The following is a 21,705-nucleotide window of genomic DNA, read 5'->3' on the forward strand; positions in this document are numbered from 1 at the left end:
CAAATCAGTAGTCCTGTTTATTTTTATCTGTATTAGAACTTTAAATTTATGTAGTTTTTTAACCTAATCTTAATCAGAAATAAATCCAGCTATTTGTGCTTGTGTTTATTCAGCTTTTAAGAGATGAAGCTGAGAAGTATAATAGTCCAAAAGAGGAAGTCTTAATTTTGGAATTTTCCTAATCAACAGTGAACACAGCTTTACCACATTTTCCCAAGTCTGTTATTTCCCCAAAGAAGATACATACACAATCTATTTTCAAAGGCTGCCTTACCTAGGACTCTATCTTAGTTACCTATACATGTTGCTGGCCTATAAATGTTTATTACACAGAAGAGTTGGATATAAATGTACCATGCTTTATATAACACACATATTCTTGAAAATTTATGCATATCTTATAATGCAACAAATAAAGTTGCATTTTCCTTTTAAAGTATAATATGATCTCAAAGAGTATTCCTAGAGGAAAAGAAAATAGATATGAAAATAGACCAAAAGAAAGGACAGTATTAGAAGAGTGAACTAAGTAGAACATTTAACTAGAAAATTAAGTGATAAAGAAATGAATCTTATAATTCAAATACTATACTGAAAATACAACATTGACCAATGTCAAGAACTATACTAAGCTGATGAAATGAGAATAAAATCTCATTTTGTTGGAGGACCACTTAAAACCTTTACACAAAAACATGCGTTGAAAAGATTCTCTACTTTTCTATAATGGGGAAGAAGGAAAGATAGATTTTAGGAATAGATAAATCTTAACTTTCCTTAGAGAAAATCTGAGATACCAAGGGAAAATTTCATGCCAAGAGGGGTACAACAAAAGGATAGAAACGGTAAGGACCTAATAGAAGCAGAAGAAATTAAGAAGAGGTGGCAAGAATACACAGAACTGCACAAAAAAGGTCTTAATGACCTGGATAACCACAATGCTGTGCTCACTAACCCAGAGCCAGACATCCTGGAGTGTGAAGTCAAGTGGGCCTTAGGAAGCATCACTATGAACAAAGCTAGTGGAGGTGATGGAATTCCAGCTACGCTATTTCAAGTGCTAGAAGATGATGCTGTGAAAGTGCTGCACTCAATATGCCAGAAAATTTGGAAAGCTCAGCAGTGGCCATAGGACTGGCAAAGGTCAGTTTTCATTCCAATCCCAAAGAAAGGCAGTGCCAAAGAATGTTCAAACTACTGCACAATTGCTCTTATCTCACATGCTAGTTAAGTAATGCTCAAAATTCTCCAAGCCAGGCTTCAACAGTACATGAACTGTTAACTTCTAGATGTTCAAGCTAGATTTAGAAAAGGCAGGGGACCAGAGACCAAATTGCCAACATCTACTGGATCATACAAAAAGCAAGAGAAGCCCAGAAAAATATCTACTTCTGCTTCATTGACTATGCTAAAGCCTTTTGTTGTGTGGATCACAACAAACTGTGGAAAGTTCTTAAAGAGATGGGAATACCAGACAAACTTACCTGCCTCCTGAGAAACCTGTATGCAGGTCAAGAAACAACAGTTAGAACTGGATATGGAACAACAGACTGGTTCAAAAATGGGAAAAGAGTATGTCAAAGCTGTATATCGTCACCCTCCTTATTTAACTTGTATGCAGAGTATATCATGCAAAATGCTGGGCTGGATGAATTACAAGCTGGAATAAAGATTGCTGGGAGAAATATCAATAACTTCAGATATGCAGATGATACCACCCAAATAGCAGAAAGTGAAGAGGAACTAAACAGCCTCTTGACAAAGGTGAAAGAGGAGAGTGAAAAAGCTGGCTTAAAACTCAGCATTCAAAAAACTAAGATCATGGCATCTTGTACCATAATTTCCTGGCAACTAGATGGGTAAACAATGGAAACAGTGACAGATTTTATTTTCTTGGGCTCCAAAATCACTGCAGATGGTGACTGTAGCCGTGAAATTAAAAGATGCTTGCTCCTTGGAAGAAAAGCTATGACAAACCTAGACAGCATATTAAAAAGGAGAGACATCACTTTACCAACAAAGATCCATATAGTTGAAGCTATGGTTTTTCCAGGAGTCATGTATAGGTGTGAGAGTTGGACCATAAAGAAAGTTGAGCGCTGAAGAATTGATGCTTTCGAACTGTGGTGCTGGAGAAGACTCTTGAAAATCCCTTGGACAGCAAGGAGATCAAATTAGTCCTAGAGGAAATCAATGGCACCCCACTCCAGTACTCCTGCCTGGAGAATCCTGTGGACAGAGGAGCCCGGAAGGCTGCGGTCAATGGGGTCGCTGAGGGTCAGACACGACTGAGCGACTTTACTTTCACTTTTTACTTTCATGCATTGGAAAAGGAAATGGCAACCCACTCCACTGTTCTTGCCTGGAGAATCCCAGGGATCGGGGAGCCTGGTGGGCTGCTGTCTATGGGGTCACAGAGTCGGACACGACTGAAGTGACTTAGCAGCAGCAGCAGCAGAGGAAATCAACCCTGAATATTCATTGGAATGACTGACACTGATGCTGAAGCTCCAATACTTTGGCCACCTGATGGGATGAGCCAATCAATACTGGAAAAGACCCTGATGCTGGGAAAGATTGAAAACAAGAGGAGAAAGGCATAACAGAGGATAAGATGGTTAGGTGGTATCACTGACTCAATGGACATGAGTTTGAGCCAACTCCAGGAGATGGTGGAGGACAGGGAAGCCTGGCGTGCTGTAGTCCATGGGGTTGCAAAGAGTTGGGTATGACTTAGTGACTGAACAATAGCAACAACTTCTCTTTATTATATACATAACTTAAGGCATGTTAAGTAATGTTAAGAGACTCTGCTTAACGTGAACTAAAAAATATTGTCTGGCATATAGTAGGAACTCAATATGGTGACTATCAGTGTTATCATCATTAACTAACTTTTTTTCCTAGAAGAAAAATGCAAATATGAATACATATGACTTGTCTACTATATCTGATGTAAGGGATACTGAAAGCTATGCATACCTCCACTCCCTCCTCTGTGTCTGACTGGAATTCAGATTCTATATTAATAGAATAGAAAGGAAGGCAGGACAACAGCAGGAAGGTAGAATTTAAAGAAAGAATTCATTATAATAAATTAATATAGTTATAACAGCTACCACTACATTTCACAGTACTCCCTATTCACCATGCTAAATGCTTACAAATGACCTTATTTAAAAATCTTACAACAACCCTATGGAAGAAGCATAATTATTCTGTTTAAGAACAGGAAGTCAAGCTTACAGTTTAAGTAACTCATCCACGGACAGTGAATGACAGATCACAAATTCAAACCCAGATCTGTGCAGTCTTTTCCTTTCCAGTGTGTGACATACCATGCTGGGAAGACAAAGTTTAAGAAACAACACTATGCTGAAGGAAAAAGACACCATAACTAGTACAGAAAACTGCTGAATTAATATGCTAATTGCACTTCAGGGGCTCATGTCAGATCACTTCTAAATGAACGTTGAATTAAAGAGATAAATCCAACCAGTTAATGTGAACTTATCTGATGAGTATGTGTTAAATACACTTGACCTTGATATTTTTTATGAAAGCTGAAGAGGAATTGTCAGTCTCAAGAGGAATGTCACCAAGGTATTTACATGGAGGACATAAAAGATCATTTTCTGAGATGGAAGTAAGGGAAATATCAAGGAAAAGGATGATTTTTAACAAAACCAAATGGTCTACAACATTTTCATCATTGAAAGCTTTAAATACTAAGATATCCTAGAAACTTGTAAAAAACCTGTGTAATTATTAAGGAAAATCAATTCCTTAAGTGAAGAGAAAGGGCCGAGGTACAAATATCCCAGTTGGTAAAGTAAGGAGCTACAAGATAAGCCCTTTCAGCCACTTAAGTACTGGGTCTTCCTAAAAAGCTTACATGCTTTGAAATTTAAATATTTTAAATTATAATACTTTAGTACAAGTATAGAAAGTATTTAAAAGTATATATTATGAAAGGAAAAAGATTAAATGTAGGACATTATTATACAATAGTGTATATTATAGCTCTTAGAAAAATAGTACAGTAGGCAGAACATCAGCTTCACAAAGATGCCCACGTCCTAATTCGTGGAACCTATGTATTTGTTCATGTCTGACTCTGTGCGACCCCATAGACGGCAGCCCACCAGGCTCCCCCGTCCCTGGGATTCTCCAGGCAAGAACACTGGAGTGGGTTGCCATTTCCTTCTCCAATGCATGAAAGTGAAAAGTGAAAGTGAAGTTGCTCAGTCATGTCTGACCCTCAGCGACCCCATGGACTGCAGCCTTCCAGGCTCCTTCGTCCATGCCTTACATGGTAAAAGGGACTTTGCACCTATGCTTAAGGATCTTCAGATGGAAAGATTATCCAAATTCCTTGGGTCAACCAATATAACCACAGGGGTCTTGATTAGAGAGGCAGGAGCATAAAAAGCAGAGAGAGATTTGAAGATGCTACACTGGAGATTCTGAAGATGGAGGAAAAGGCCCACACCTTGGAATACACGCAGCCTCCAGAAGGTGGAAAAGACAAGGAAGCAAACTCTTTCCTAGCACCGATAGAAGGAACTCAGCCTGATGACTCATTCCAGAGTTCTGACCTCCAGAACTACAAGATAATAAATGTGTGTTGTTATAAAGTCACTAAGTTTGTGACAATTTGATAGAGCATCATTAGGTGATGACCAAGATGGTAAACTCATTGCAGATAGAAAAAAATACATTTTACTCAGTAACCCTTACGATAAACATTTGCTTTTTCTAATTAAACTTTTTATTTTGTATTGGAGTGTAATCAGTAACATTTGCTTTTAAATGATGTAAGCCTTTAAACAATTATACTCTATTGTATCTTATTCAAGTTTGAAAGTCAAAAGCTTACAAAAAATAGACAAGGATTATATATTAACACCACAAAGACCTTCTCAAAATTACAAGTGTTTTTCCTCTCCTTTACTTGGTGTCCAAAAGACCTAACATGCCTGGAAGCCAACCATCAAGACAAACTTTTGCCTTTTATCAGATGTGTGAATCCACTCTGACCTTGTGAAAAACATCTTTTATTCTCCTCTTTAAGTCTCAACCTCTTATAATGGAAACTGGAAAGAAGATCAATAAAATCAACCAACTGTGAAAATAAGGTCCATAGGAGACACTGATAGAAGAAATAATATATAATAGCATAAATAATCACAAGATAGGTCTGGTGCAATACTTGTATGTGAAGCATGTAATGCCCCTGATTTTTACCCACCACACTCTGTCCTGTTTAATTCTCTGGGAGATAAGGGACATGAAGCTGATCCTGACCAGAATGTTCACAACCACATTCAATGAGGAGTGTATTCATTCTACTTGAAAGGTCTTTTCTGCAGGGCATGGTATTATGAATAATTATGACACTTGGATTTTCTCAAAGTATGAACAATCAACTTCTGCTTAGGTATCTAAACTCAGAAATACTCTGAGTCTTTCTTACTACTGTCTTTTTGGCATGACTATGAATTTAAATATGGGTTTCCCTAGTGGCTCAGATGGTAAAGAATCCACCTGCAGTGCAGGAGACCTGGGTTGGGAAGATCCCCTAGAGAAGATAATGGCTACCCTCTCCAGTATTCTTGCCTGCAGAATTCCATGAACAGTGGAGCCTGGTGGGCTATAGTCCATGGGATTGCAAAGAATGGGACATGACTGAGTGACTAACACCTTCACTTTTCATGAATTTAAATAACAGAAACATAAGTAGTTGCTTTCCCACCAGCAGCATCCACTAAGTTTAAAATGCATGCATTTGTCACCTCATAACTGGCAGAAAGTGAAGAGGAACTAAAAAGCCTCTTGATGAAAGTGAAAGTAGAGAGTGAAAAAGCTGGCGTAAAGCTCAACATTCAGAAAATGAAGATCATGGCATCTGGTCCCATCACTTCATGGGAAATAGATGGGGAAACAGTGGAAACAGTGTCAGACTTTATTTTTTTGGGCTACAAAATCATTGCAGATGGTGACTGCAGCCATGAAATTAAAAGACACTCATTGGAAGGAAAGTTATGACCAACCTAGATAGCATATTCAAAAGCAGAGACATAACTTTGCCAACAAAGGTCTGTCTAGTCAAGGCTATGGTTTTTCCTGTGGTCATGTATGGATGTGAGAGTTCAACTGTGAAGAAGGCTGAGCGCCAAAGAATTGATGCTTTTGAACTGTGGTGTTGGAGAAGACTCTTGAGAGTCCCTTGGACTGCAAGGAGATCCAACCAGTCCCTTCTGAAGGAGATCAGCCCTGGGATTTCTCTGGAGGGAATGATGCTGAAGCTGAAAGTCTGGCCACCTCATGCGAAGAGTTGACTCATTGGAAAAGACTCTGATGCTGGGAGGAATTGGGGCAGGAGGAGAAGGGGACGACAGAGGATGGGATGGCTGGATGGCATCACTGACTCGATGGACATGAGTCTGAGTGAACTCCGGGAGTTGGTGATGGACAGGGAGGCCTGGCGTGCTGTGATTCATGGGGTTGCAAAGAGTCGGACACAACTGAGCGACTGAACTGAACTGAACCATTCAAAAGTTAGACAAAGTAAACAAATCCCTTAGCCAATGAAGATTTCTCCTCATTCTTTGCCTAAAACATGTTTTACCTCCATTTAGTGATACACTTACTTGATTGCCTTCCTGCCACTCAAGCGTTGTAGTTGAAGTGTTTGTGCTCAATGTGCTCTCACAGTTAGGAACTATTGAAGATATTCTTTCCTTTTCACAAGTAGGACCCACTGAATGTTTCTTGGAACCTAGAGTAGCATCACCTTTGGATGTTATACTCGTATGGAGCTAGAATAAAACCCAAGCAAACCAACCAACCAAAAGCTAAGGGTTACCTTCCATGCTCATTTACCTGACAGTGAGAGGCGGGTACAGATGGACAGTGTGATGGATAAAGGTGAGCCAGAGCTTGCAGGCAAGGGTTTGACAAAGGATTCTTTGTAGCCCAGTCACTTCTATTACTAAGAAAACCATCAGACAGGTCAGAGAAGAGGCTAAATTTTTAAAGCAGCACCTTTTCTAGTTCTTGAGACCCAGAGCTTCTTACTCTTTTCTCCATAAATGGGAGCCTTTGGTCTGCTGGTGTCCCCAGAAGTCAATGGCAGACTCCTGTTACTGTTTTGCAGGAAACTAACTGCTCAAAACCAAGCGAAAGACATTCAGACCCAAGACTGAGCTTTTTTCCCTGTGCACATTTAACCAGGGATCTCATGTTGGATTACTAAAGAGCTTTAGTGGAATTTCTATACTGATTACTACTTTCATTTGCACTTAACAGCATTTTTCTAAGTAGAATAACCACAATAAGACATGAATCCTTGCAGGTCTTTCAACTGCTTCTTTAGCAGCCTGTCTCATATTTTTTTCTGTCTGTATCTTTGAACAGCTAATCTAACATTATGCCTGGGAGTTGTCCATCTCAACATTTCTTAAAGTCCTAATAACTGGCCATCGTAAAGTTTACTTATCTATGTAACAGCTAACTTATTTTGTTTTCCATATTGGTTACAATAGCTAGAAACTGGGATGCCCATGAAGGTTGCCAGATAAAATATAGGATGCTCAGTAAAATCTGAATTTCAGACAAACAATGGATAATTTTTTGGTTGCCCCAAATACTGCATGTGGTATACTTATACTAAAAAGTTATCCCTTGTTTATCTTATACTCAAATTTTATTGTGCATCTTCTACTTTTGCTTCCTAAATTTGGCAATTGTAATGCTCTTGCCTCTTGCATGACACCTATAAACCCAACCCTGGGTAGGCATATTGTAAATAGAAGGGTGAGAAATGTTTTGGTCTTATAAATCTGAAAAGTCTTCAACTTCAGATTTACATCAATGTCTAAATTTCAAGTAACTACTTATGATAAATTTAGAGACTTAGTCTTATTTTAATCATCAAATACAAAGCCGAAATTTTTGAAAGGCTAGGATATAATGTTAGGGAAAAAACATCATTTTATTTACCTTTTCACCAAAGGTTTTAGAAATCTCGTATTCCTGGGTAGTTTCTCAGGTACTATGCACAAGTTCCTTATCTCTATTCCAAGTAAGGAATCAGACTACAGCCTTCACCCTGAGGATTATCTGTTCTGTCTGTACTATCCAAAGGATGTGTGCTGAGTGGGTTTCCCCAGAGTGGGAATGAATTTGACAAATCATAAATGACCATTTTTAGACCCAGTTACTGTTCTTGAGAATTCACAGCTTCTCTTCACTAAAATTCCAAGTAATTTTTAGTTCTTGATGCTTCTACGTTACAGCAGAGCAGCAACTTTTAAAGGCCAGGTGATGACGGAGTTTTTATTGGTCTATGTGAACTAGGAAAAATAAGAACCAGAACCAGATGTAGTAATGTTTTCATAAAGCTAAATGTTTCCAATTTAAGGAATAGCCCTTTATTCTCAGAGATATGTCCTTTTTATCTTTTGGTGTTAAAGTTTGTTTCATGAAATTATGAAGATTTTAAAACATGTAGCAAAGTGATTGGTAAACTTAAATCTCCAAAATTCTTTTAAAAATTGTACTTCTCTGTAAATCTAGAAGTATGGGTAGGCATCAGGCAGCATGACTTTTATATCTATTTTGGAAAGTACTACTTCATGACCAACAATATTAAACAATTTAACCTCTGATATATGTCCTTTTGGGGCTGTGTAAAGAGAACTGGACTCAAAGAAATGCCCTAGGTTGAAGATATGTTGGTGGAAAAAGGACATTTCTATGTTCTTATAAAGTTCACAAAATGTGTTTCAAGGTTTTTCTTTCCTACCAGAAGATCTGAATATTGTGCCCTGATCTCTGGCACAGTATCACTCAATATTTTAAACATCGTTGTTCTGGTAAAGTCAGCAGTACCATATGCATTCTATAAATGTCAAACATAAAATGCAACACATTCAGCATTCTATAAACCATGGCAAACAACTCAGCATTCCAGACATTTGAAATATTTATAATATAGCTTAGCTCCTTCCCAGCTGGAACAAAAAAAGTTACTGCGGTTTGTTTTTGCAATTCTTAAGGCCAAACATGGATTAGGAAAGTTTAAGAATATTTTCTTACTTCTTTCATAAGAAAGGACTTTGATAAATATCCTGGAAGACATCATGATATTATGAACAGGTATACATAATTTCCATGTTTTTTAAACAAAATATTCAGACATGTACTAGAACTTTGCAGAAATCCTGGTTGAATATTTTAAAATTCAGTTTAATCCCCACACCATTCCTTCAAGGTATATGTTGCTATCCATAATACAAAAAAGCACAGAGAGGCTGGGTATAAGGTGAGCATCTTAGAGAAGGTTACAGAGTGACAGCCATCAAAAACAGAGCTAAGTGAATCTAGTCTGTGTTATTTCCACTATATCAAGATGGGCAATTAATGTGTTCTAGTTCATTATGAAAGTAGAAATGGCTCTCATCTGTTTCAGATTATTTAACCATGGGATAGACAAAATATGTTCATGATCCTTGTCACACCAATAAATGATACCTTGGAAGTCCTCTCCTGGAGCTTTGGTTTGGTTCAAGATTTTGATGGTGAGATATGATTCAAAAAGCCCTTAATGCACGAAGTCACTCCAGGCTCAGGATGACTCCCCATAACCCACCAGCTGTTTCACAGCATGTATTTCAGTGTAGCTTACAGTCAGTGAGCAATGAAAAAGAGAAAATAAAAAATCACATCTGTGACCCATTTTTCTTTAGTTACTAGTCATTTATATCATGTACAGATTTGGGTGGAACCTAAGGAACTAGTCCTTCGTTACTTCAATTTTCTCACTGAAAATAAAAGCATCTGCTTTTAATTCACCTTTTGGGAATGAGATAAAGTAGAATGACTACCAGAAAACATGGGAAAGCATACAAAATCTCCAACATAACCGTGGGTAATATTGTCCTAAATTTAAAAAATACATAAAGAATCAGATAGACATCTCATAGCTTCTGCTACAGTGTTCTGCTCCTAAGAGCACTCAGTCAATGTCAGATGGTTGTTAGCAGTTTGTGTAGCACCATATATCTCAATTGTGTTTGGTGCAGTAGTTACACTGGTGGGATCCCAATAACCAAAACAAAAAAGCCCCCAAACTGGGCTTTTCCAGTTGTATATTTTAAATATTTGTACTGTTATTCTTATTGATGTGTAATCGTTGGTTTCTATTTTTAATTTCTCTCTCCAAAAAGTTTCTAAGAAAGCAAGTCTTATATAAAATATCAAGTTCTCTAGGAAAAGATGGTATTAGCTGCAACAAAGAGGATGGAGTGATGAGAGAGTGGTGGCTAAAGTCTGTACGGGTTTATGATTAATATCACTAACAGACATCTACAGAGAACTGCCAGATGGAATTTTTGAGTCTCATACATATCTTGTTAAATTGGGACTCTCTCTTCTGTTTGGCAGAATCAACATAAAGAAAAGAAGCCTGGGTTTATTGAGGGAACTTGAAAGTCCAGGTCTCCAATGAATGAACGTGGAATAAATGAGAAGCCCTGACCGTGGTAGAGCTCCATCCCTTATGAGCTCTGGGATCTCAGGCAATTCCTCATAAATCACTTTCCTTGTTTGTACATGGCAGAGGATAACTGAAGTTTGTTCCTTTGTTATTTCCTAAAGGGTAACAAAAACTCACTGGAGGAACTACGATATGGATTCCTCTAGATCTTAAGAGCTATTGGAAAACTTCCTGACTCTCTCACAACAGTAAATGATCTAAGCAGCCTGGCCTCCTCCCCTGCTCTGTATCTACAGGCCATCAACAACAATATGGTTTTTTAATACAATTCCACTTGGTATGTGAATTGTAATCACTAGAGCATGTCCGCTGAATCCCTGAGTACGTTAAAGTTTTAGTGGTGGGGGCAAAATTACACATGAAGGTATTCTTGAGAAATAAGCAACTCTTTATACTGTGCCCACGGTCAGAGTATGTGTAGGAGTGCAAGGTTCACATCCCACAAAACCATTATTCATTGACAGAAAACATCAAGACATCTGGAAGAAATATAAAAATCACAGCAAATGTGACAGATTCTATTAGAGCACTCTATTAATATATTTGGATTAAGAATGACTGTATACATCACTTTTGTTTTTCCATAAGAAAAACAAAATCTTTTTGTTTTATCTTTTATCTTTTCCTCTTAGGAAAGATAAATATTGTATTCTAACGATTCTATTTTACTTATATGATTCTATACGTATTCTAACGTATTCTATACACAGAATCTAGAAAAATGGTACTGAAGAATTTATTTATAGGGCAGCAATGGAGAAACAGACATGGAGAACAGACTTATGGACATAGGGGGAGGGGAGGAGAGGGTGAGATGTAGGGAAAGAGTAACGTGGAAACTTACATTAAATAGATAGATAGCCAATGGGAATTTGCTGTATGGCCCAGAAAACTCAAACAGGGGCTCTGTATCAATCTAGAGGGATGGGATGGGGCAGGAGATGGGAGGGAGTTTCAAAAGGGAGGGGATATACGTATACCTATGGCTGATTCATGTTGAAGTTTGACAGAAAACAACAAAATTCTGTAAAGCAATTATCCTTCAATTAAGAAAAAAAAAAGCACACTCTTAGGATGCATACATGTGCTCTGTGTCATCATCTGTCACCTCACCTTACACATGCCCACACCCAGGGCACTCACAAGGTAAAATATTTGCACACCTTGCTCAGGGGTATGTTCCTACAGTGTTTGGGAGAAAAGTACAATACAAAGTCACAGTCTGCATCCTGAGATTCGTTCCAGCCCAGGGGACTCCAGAGGAAAGCCATTTGGTTCTCCTTTAGCATACCAGGGCTTCCCTGGTGGCTCAGATGGTAAAGAATTCACCTGCAATGCGGGAGACCTGGGTTCCATCCCTGCATTGGGAAGATCCCCTGGAGAAGGGAAAGGCTACCCATTCCAGTATTCTGGCCTAGAGAATTCCACGGACTGTATAGTCCATGAGGTCGCAAAGAGTTGGACATGACTGAGCGACTTTCACTTTAGCACACCAATCAGCAGGGGTGAATGAGGGCTAGCCTGCTATGAAGGGGACATCAGAGACATATGTGTCCCTGGAATTCTAATATAGCTAAGAAGGCTTCACTTTATACCCTCATCTGAAGGTCTGCACGTTGATGGACAATGCTAAAGAAATACCCTTTGATGACGATAAAAATACATGACACTTACAAATAGTCTGCTTTGTGGAAAAACAATCTGCCACATTTCAAATTCTGAATCTAGCCAACACTGAAATGACACTGTCTGGATTAAGTGTTGCAAGAGAGAACTCACTTCATCCTGCCCTTATGTGTCTGTCAACTATTAACTATCCTTTTAAATGCAGCTCAGCCATCCCCTTGGTATATCATATTGTTTGATATCTGTTTACACCTGATGACCCCCCCAGGAAGGTAAGTAAAGTTGGCAAAGGTGCCTACCTGGTTGCTGGATGTCCACAGGTAGCTCAAGACCTGACAGAGAGCTGGTGCTGAGTAAATGCTTATGTGAACAACTGGACCTCAGTCTAGATGTGGTTCACTGAACAATGACCCACACAGAACAGAGGAAAGAGGGAGAGGTAACTGAATGAGTTAGCCAGAGGCGCTTAGCCTCAGAACCCAAGAAAATTGTAGGACATGCTTCAGTTTAAATGGAACCTTGCCTCAAGGAATAAATTACTTTCTTTCTGCAAATAATTTACCATACTTTCTAAAAAAGAAAATAGGTTTACAAAGCATCTATTTGGTGGTTCTAACACAGAAGTTGCCAAAACCATTCAAGATTTCCTTAGTTCACAGATTTGGGCATAAAAATAATAGGGCAACAGTAAAATCCCATGGACGGGGGAGCCTGGTGGGCTGCAGCCCATGGGGTCGCTAAGAGTCGGACACGACTGAGCAACTTCACTTTTACTTTTCACTTTCCTGCACTGGAGAAGGAAATGGCAACCCACTCCAGTGTTCTTGCCTGGAGAATCCCAGGGACGGGGAGCCTGGTGGGCTGCCGTCTATGGGGTCGCACAGAGTCAGACACGACTGAAGCGACTTAGCAGCAGCAGCAATCCTTACAGAAGGTCAGTGTAAATAAAATAACAATGGGGAACTGTGTGGGATTTGATCACATTTTATTAAGAAGAATGCAGAGAGAAAACCAAAGTTCCCCTTGGGACCTAGACTTAATACAACAGGTCCGTTATAAGTAAACTGTTGCTAGTATTTGGGGCAGACCATGGTTTTTTTTTTTTTTTAATAAATTAATTGAAAGTAAATGTCTCTTCTAAAGTTCAACATATGTGATTAATTCCTTCAAGGCATCTTTGTAGTACAAATATATCATCATCATAGTGGTGGTGCTGGTTTAGTTGCTAAGTCGTGTCTGACTCTTGTGAATTCACAGACTGTAACCTAATAGGCTCCTCTATCCATGGGATTTTCCAGCCAAAAATACTGGAGTGGGCAGCCATTTCCTTGTCCAGATATGACAGTATATCATCTATATTATCAACTCTGCTTATAACAGGCAGAAAAAAGCTACTATCTTACAAAAAGTAAGCTATATGAAGCTAAGACTTCACCTGCAGGGTCCTGTTGTTCCTAACGCTACATAACATTCCAGCAGCCAGACTGGCTCTACACCTCTGCCTTGCATCTTTGTAGATGGCTTGGTAGCTTAGGGACCCAGCAACTGAATGAATGACTTTGTGTTTTTTAAGGTAACTGACCTTGAATAAATTAAGAGAGAGGTAGAGTGGAAAGTAGGAATGACCAAGGCTTGAGGACAAAGTCTTCTAACCATCCAAAGAAGAGAAGATGGCTGAAAAGATGCTGACTGCAGAAACCAATGCTTCCTGCCTCACACCTGCTCAGAACATCCCTCCCTGTTTCAATTTATGGGGGTCTTCACAACTGCAGACTTTGGACATGTCTCCTGGATCCTATAACCAACACGAGAAGATCAGAGCTCCCAGTCTATCCTCTGGAGAGAAGGAAATAACATGTTTGGAGGAGAGAATTTCAAACAAGCCAAAGAATTTATTTCTGTGTAACTGACTTTCCCCATGGGAAAAAGAAACAGCTGGCCATCTGGAATATACACAATCAATAAATGTAAGAGCGGAATTCCATGGAATTGTAGATACATAAATGACAATCCTATCACAACTGGTATTAAAGAAAGTGTGGTTCAGTCAGGCAGATCTGTTCTTCAAAATATCATTCAAATGGCTTCAGTTTTTCCAAGGATAGGTTGGACTAGAAACAAAATACCTAAGAGGCCTGGTGAGTGGCCAGGACTCCAGCAATCTTCGCCATTTTAATATGTTGAAATTATTATGAACCAAAAAGAAACAACAAGCAAGATGATTTTAAAGGCCCTGATGATTCCTTCATTCTTAGAGCAGAAACAAAAGTGCTTAAGTTATTATATTAATTGTATACTGCAATAAAAGTAAGAAAACAGTTAAAACTTCTCATATCTCTGACCCTCTCCACTTAGCTCCCTTTTTTAATACCTAGGAATATGCTGGCTAAAATATATCCCCAAATTCCTAAACAACTTTAGGGAGTACCATTTATACCAAAGACAGTATCAATGATGTTCCCTGGAATGTACCATTTCGTGGCTCCGAAAAAGATGTTCTTAGAGAGGGCCTGTGTTTGAATTTTAGCTCTGCCACTTGAGGACAAAGGCTATATGACTGTTGGCAAGTTATTTACTGATCCCTCTGATCCTATTTCCTTCTCAGTAAAATGGAGATAATAAGTTGCATTTCCAAAGGCTGCTGTAAAAACTAAATGAGATAACATGTACAGAATGGAGGTGGAGGACAGCACACCGACACTTACCAGTTCTCTAAAATTAACAAGATCTACCACATTTCACAGCGGGGAAAACCACCACGTCTAGCACTTGCAGCCCATACCATAAGGACAGACCAGAAGATTTTTGAAATTTGGAATAGATCTCACCTGTTGAAGCTGGGGTAGGTACCCTTAAAGTTAAAGGTGTCAGAATGCAGTGACCCAAAAACCACACAATTTTTCTGTCTGTGAATTGTGATAACTGGCAGAAAGGAAGCCTAATCAGCATGCTAATTAGCCAGGGTGTGCTGGTACAACTGTTATCAAGGAAAGACAACTGTTTAAATAAGACAGGCTGTCCTCATTAAGCACTGCGTGCTGCCAACAAAGTGCAATGTGCTTAGTTCCAGCGTTTTGGCCTTCCTTAGAATCCAGAACCAGGCAGTATCTAACTGCACTAAATCTTTATTGGATTATTAAGCAGTGATTAACCTATACAATAAAGCCATACCTCAAAAACTATAGATTCTCAAATGACAGGCCTGACAAATTTTGGAACTCATTTAAACTAACCTCCACATGTTACATCAGGGAAAACCGAGGTCTACAGAAGAAGAGAGACACATGATCCCAGAGGTGGAGACAATTCTGGACTTGGACTCGTGAACTTTTTCTTACAACAGGATATCAGTCTTCAGTTTCATGCACTACACAGACCAACAATTTGACACCGAATATGCAGATTCTTGTCTCAACTCGGCATAATTTGGGGTTCATAGGGTGGTGGAAGATATCAAAATACTGGGTCAATAATAGAAGCAGCTGGCAGCTGCATACAGTGGGAAGCGCCCCAGCATGCATGCACACAACAATGCATATGGAAAGGCTCTTAGGGACCTGCCAGTCTGGGGTTTGAGTGGTGGCGATTAGGGTCTGTTAAGGGGCCAACTATAGAATAATTCTCCACATCAAGGATGTAGAGAGTGGCTAGCTCAGAGTGGATACTCAGTACCTACATGCTGTTGTGACTGGCAGATGAGTGAATGAAGGAATGAAACGGGTTGTTCTGAGAGAAGAAATGAGAGCTTCAGAGACAAGAGGGAAGAAGGCTACCTAGTGCTGCCCTTTAGGGGAGGAGGAAGGGAAGTTCCCAAAGCTCTCCTTAACCTTCGAAGGACGGTGCAAAGAGTCTGTCCCCTGCCCCCACCCAAACACCCTGCTTCCATTCTGAGGAAATGCAGTCATCCCCATGGAACCACTTCGGCTTCTGACGCTGTCTGCCTCCCGTATGGCACCTGGAGGAGTGGAGTGCTCGAGGGAAGTCTGTCTCCAAGGGCAACCGAAATTTCAAATCCATATGTCACACTGTTTTTTTAGAGGAGACTCTGCTCAAGTGCTAGCTAGGCAAGCAACTGACGATACTACACTGCTACCGACGGGGAAAATGTTTCCTAGCATAAGATCAAGAAGCAAGTTTGATTCTAGGATGGGACAGAAAATTCTAATGAAGAATGAGGGAAAGCTGGAATTTCCTTGCCAATTTTCCATTCCCTGAGAACATGGCCATCTGTGGTCCTCAGCCTGGGTCCTCTGACCTTTGGCCAAGTCTGTTAAGGCTGGACTTTCAAAGCACAATTCATTTGATCAGCACTGATGCCACAGACAGGAGAGGGGGTTCTACCTCATTATATCTTCCAAACAGTAAGAGGTCAGTGTTTGATATTTCCTTTTCTTTCAACATTTGTGTCTAATAGTTTTTTCACTTTTGTTCATAGGATGCAGCCACATTGAAGAAAATATGCACTCATCACCTCTTCTGTTTTTCTAGGACTAATTAAAGCAGCTATAACACAAAGGTCTGCATCAGCATTTGAGAGGCTTTTCAAGGTTCGTATGGTGTGAGCAACTTCCTATGTCAGAAGCACGCTGACACTTCAGCGGATAATAATGAAGTGCTGACAGCATTTTCTCCCACCACATCTAGTGGACTAATGGCTAAGTGACAGTGTGCACAGCAGCCATTAGGACAGAATGATGGATTCTGCCTCATATTCATATGAAAGATATATATAGCTCAAGGGGAAAATGTAATGTTTCTAATGTGACCTTCACTTGACATTTGATTAAGACAAAGTTGGTACTTTTTTTTTTTTTTTTTAGAAGATGCTTTCAAAACCAGGAGAACATATCAGTGAAAAGATCAATGATATACATACTCTTCCTTAACTCTGAGTGACTGGCAAGGCTTTACACTTTCAGCAGTTTCAATTCTCTAAAAAGAAACGCCACCTAGAAGAAACATGCTGCTGCTGCTGCTGCTGCTAAGTCGCTTCAGTCGTGTCCGACTCTGTGCGACCCCATAGACGGCAGCCCACCAGGCTCCTCTGTCCCTGGGACTCTCCAGGCAAGAACACTGGAGTGGGTTGCCATTTCCTTCTCCAATGCATGAAAGTGAAAAGTGAAAGTGAAGTCGCTCAGTTGTGTCTGACTCTTATCGACCCCATGGACTACAGCCTTCAAGGCTCCCCCTCCATGGGTTTTCCAGGCAAGAGTACTGGAGTGGGGTGCCATTGCCTTCTCCGGAAATGTGCTAAGCACCCTCTAAACATTTCTCATTAACGTTCCCGTACTGGTACTTGCTCCTATAAGGCTGGCTTACAGCTCTCATCCTAAGTCAGCTCTGTCTGCCAATTAAGGAATAAATCAGAGACTGGTTGCTATTTGAGAGAAGGAACTGGATCTGTAGGCATATTCATATCAATAGTTGTAAAACATCTTGAGAAATACTAGGAAAAAAGCAACTCTAAAAATGTCCTGTGATGAAATGATAGAAATGGTAGTGAGGAAACCAAATGCACAGGTTTTTCTAATAAAGGGACAGGCTTCCTCTCCTGGTACAAATAATCTGATCTAAAGGGTTAATTCCTTTAAAAAGATTGGTTTTTGGATAAGAGTGAAAACATACCACTGAGTCTTTAGCATACACAGAACTCCCAGAATGGTCCTCAGGCAGTCCAGCTCTGAGCATCCGGATTCTTTTTTTCTGGTCTTTAATTATGCTGCTGAGCACCTAACTCTTTATATAAAAGCGAGTGGAAGGAAACGGGATGGCTAAAGGCATTCAAACGCCCACTCACCTCCCATGATTTTGGACTGGCAGTTAATAAACTCCGGCTTCCTGTCTGTGAGGTAGCGCTGGCAGGTGTGGTGGAGGATCTGGAAGAAGGTACATTTTTCTGAGGCTGTGCTGGCTACCCACTGGTCAAAGGCATTTTCAAACAACAAATCAAACTCTGCAGAATCCTGGAAAAGACATTGAAAGAATTAATGATCTCCATCTCTAAAAATTGCGGCTTCCAGTTTACCATATTAAGACTCATAAAGGCTAAAACTTTTCCGAGACTTTGTTCCTAATCACAAGGTTCATCTTGATTAGCACCAGGGGCACAGAGTCCACCTTTCTCTTTTTATCAAGCAGATCTCTTGTCTCACAGTGTTTTGAGATGTCCCCAAGAAGCAACGAGCACAGAAGTCCCTTTAGCTTAACCGCATATCAACTTGTATCCTATTTCAGATTATACATGGTCTTTCCCATTGCTCAAAAAAGGATTACTTCAGGTTCCTGGCACTGAACAATATTAATCTTGTCCCCAACCTTTGGTAGGGAAAGATTATCCCTTATTATTGTAGTGTATAGTTTGATTTTACATTTCATCTTTCCTCATCATTGATATATGGTTAGTGTATAAGCAAAGGAAATTTACTTGCATACATAACTCTACCATGAAATGTTTCATGTATTAAATCCAATGGAATTCTAATACATCATTTTTAAGGTGCAGTTCATTTATTTGATTTTTGGTAAATAAACCTCATCCCTGATTGCATTAGAAGACAGATGGAACTTTGCTGAACATGGTTTTTCATACTGATAATCACAGATGTGATTATCTGAACTCTGCACTTGGCACTTCGCTCTTTGTATTGGAGGTAGCTAGCATTTCTTCAATATGCATCTCCTTAGGTGCCTCTGTCCAACATGATGAAAAGATTTATAATTTCCCATAAGACAGGCACAGGAATCAGAAAGTCTCAGCCACATAACTGGAACAGAGAAATAGCCTTGTCAAAAACGACTCAGACACCCACCAGTCTGCCAAGGTCAATGAGAGAGTCACTGTGAGAGAAGGACACCGTGGCTCGGCACTGGACAGTTCACTCACCCGATTAGGATCGATGCCGTTAACCTGGCGCAGCTGCTCGAGCATCCACTGTGACCGCCGCACAAATGACGTGGAGCCTTCAAACTGTTTGACCTTCGTAATGGATGCCTGTGTGGGTTTCTTGTTGGTCACTGCCAAGAGAAGACCACTCTGATCAGTGAGTGTGCAGGGTGGGTTGGTCCCATTCACAGGTGTTTCTGTCTTATGCCTACATGCATATGTGCCATAAAAGAGAGAGAAAAAATGACATATTTGTGTGTGTGTGTGTGTATACATGTGTATCCGTGTAAATATAGAGGGAAGGAAGAGAGAGGGAGAGGGAAGTGCAGAGACAAAGAGAAGCAGAGGAAAACAGAAAAAGAATGAGTATGTGTGCCTTTAGTGAGAGGCGAACTCAAAAGGAACAGACGTTATAATCTGCACCCTCGAGCAGTTACAATATAATTTTAACTGTAAGGGCAGCTTCATTGATGCCTTCATCCACTCACATTGAACACGACAGGGACAATTAATAGCAAGCCCCTCTAATGGAGGCTCCAAATAAACCATGATGGTTAGCAGGGAAAGCAGCACAAAGGGCTGAGAGCATTAGGTAGGGGTGGCTGGAAAAGGCTACCTTTTAAAGGTACAGTTTACTGGTTCCCTGATGCAACTACAATGCATATTTCTAATGCTACAGTCCAGTGTAAGTATTCCAGGCTTCAGTGATAAAAGAATAAGAAATACCTCACTCAAAAAAAAAAAAAAAAAAATGCCTTATAGTTCAGTTCAGTCATTCGAACTTTGCGACCCCATGGACCGTAGCACTCCAGGCCTCCCTGTCCATCACCAACTCCTGAAGTCTACTCAAATTCATGTCCACTGAGTTGGTGATGCCATCCAACCATCTCATCCTCTGTCGTCCCCTTCTCCTCCCGCCCTCAATCTTTCCCAGCATCGGGGTCTTTTCAAATGAGTCAGTTCTTCGCATCAGGTGGCCAAAGTATTGGAGTTTCAGCTTCAACATAAAGTACAGTTAGTTTGTATCTAATCTGCATCTGATTATAACCCTGGCCCCCCTCCACATATGAATTCCTTAGGCTACCACAGCTGCAGGCCTGCGGCAGTTCCTCCTCTCGGCCTTGGTCAGTTCTCCCTTCCATGCTGAGGATGGACCTTCTCACTTCTCAGACAGAGATCAAGTACCAGCCAGCAGGAGAGAGTCACTCTGAACTTTTGCCTGTCTGCCTACTTCTTGACTTAGAGCCTCAAGGGAGGGGAGGTAATTAAGTATTTTAAAAGGATTTTCCTCAAAGCTCCTCCTGAGCTCTGGCTGTAGGAATTGTAAGTTTAAATAGAATTGATGCTATTAAAGGAAGCAGGAAAAGTGGAAAGCACTCCTCGTAATGAATGCAATCCTAGTAAGCCTGTACATCAATGCTACATTCTTTCTTAGTTTCAAAGCAGCCCACAGATCCCACACTTTGAAATAACCATGCAATGCTCAACAGATGGCAAAATGAATCCTTGCGGGATGAAGGACAGAAAGTACCTGTGCCAGTTACGGTTGGTGGTAAGAAGGCTCTCCTTCACACACAGCAGAGTTTATCACAGCTTCAGTGTCTGGGGTCATTTAGGCAGAAAAACAGTGACCAAGAGGGGAAAGTGAACAAAAATATACGGGTACCCCGCCTTTAGGTGAGAAACCTATGGTCTAGGACTGGGCTTTTTTTAGGATCTCAGTCCATCCTTCTCTTTTTGTTCCTAACCAGAATTTAGCAAACATTTTTTTTTTAATTTCAAATAATGATTAGGTTTAATGCCCATGATTCAGTTATATTTTGGCTAAACGCTTATGAACATTTCACACCAATTGCGTTTACTTTCATGGTTAAAAAATCATCATCCCTTAAACAACCAAGATCAAGGAAATGTTATTGTCTTCCATCCACAAATGGCCTGTCTGGCCTACAGCTCCACATATAAGCCTGTTTAAGTCCATGAGGAACAATCTTTCCCCTCACTAAATTCATGCAATATTACCAGTCTACCCAGGGCTGTCTATCCACTTAATTCATTTAATTTGTGTGTCCATGTGACACAAAAGGGACTCTCCTAAATTTCTCTGATAGTCATACCCTGCTCTGCTGTTTTAATAGCAAAGGAAACAACACATCTGGAATATATATGGGTCCTAAAATGTGCTTAAAAGATTAAAGAATGCTTTGCAATAACAGGAAAACATGGGTTCCTGTATTAGACCCACACCCCTAAACACACACAGAGGATTTCCTTCCTTGTTTATGTAAATTACATGGCATTTAGGCATCCTGGGAAACATGAAGGTTTTCCTTCTGACTTCAGTTAACTCTTACTTTTATTACTGGTTCACTTATTTCCAACTAGTTTATAGCATAATAAAAGTTCAAACATAATTCATGATGGTTGTAATTATTGGCCTGTTTGGGACTGACATTTTAGGAAAGCAAGTTCCACTGGAAGTTTGTCACTGAACATGAGAAGGGTAGGAACTCCACCCACCCAACAAATGCCCCTCGGAATTGTTCACGAGCGATCACATTGCTTCATGGTCATTTTTAACAGAGGCAGATATGACTTCATCCATTCCTGCTTTTTTTACCCTCTATTAGTTTAC

At 40.0% G+C, this 21,705-nt stretch overlaps 1 protein-coding gene across 2 annotated transcripts in view; it reads right to left on the reverse strand.

Moving 5' to 3' along the window:
• The window catches only part of STXBP6 (syntaxin binding protein 6), a 272,449-nt gene that overhangs the window by 41,223 nt on the left and 209,521 nt on the right, over nucleotides 1-21,705 (reverse strand). For both annotated transcript variants that reach the window (XM_019983776.2, XM_019983777.2), the window contains 2 exons: nucleotides 19,071-19,201; nucleotides 17,985-18,150 (listed from right to left, as the gene is read on the reverse strand). In XM_019983776.2, coding sequence (XP_019839335.1) covers nucleotides 17,985-18,150; nucleotides 19,071-19,201 — 297 coding nt within the window. The remainder of the gene's footprint in view (nucleotides 1-17,984; nucleotides 18,151-19,070; nucleotides 19,202-21,705) is intronic.

The sequence above is a fragment of the Bos indicus genome, chromosome 21 (genome assembly GCF_029378745.1).
Source record: "Bos indicus isolate NIAB-ARS_2022 breed Sahiwal x Tharparkar chromosome 21, NIAB-ARS_B.indTharparkar_mat_pri_1.0, whole genome shotgun sequence".
Classification (NCBI taxonomy): domain Eukaryota; kingdom Metazoa; phylum Chordata; class Mammalia; order Artiodactyla; family Bovidae; genus Bos; species Bos indicus.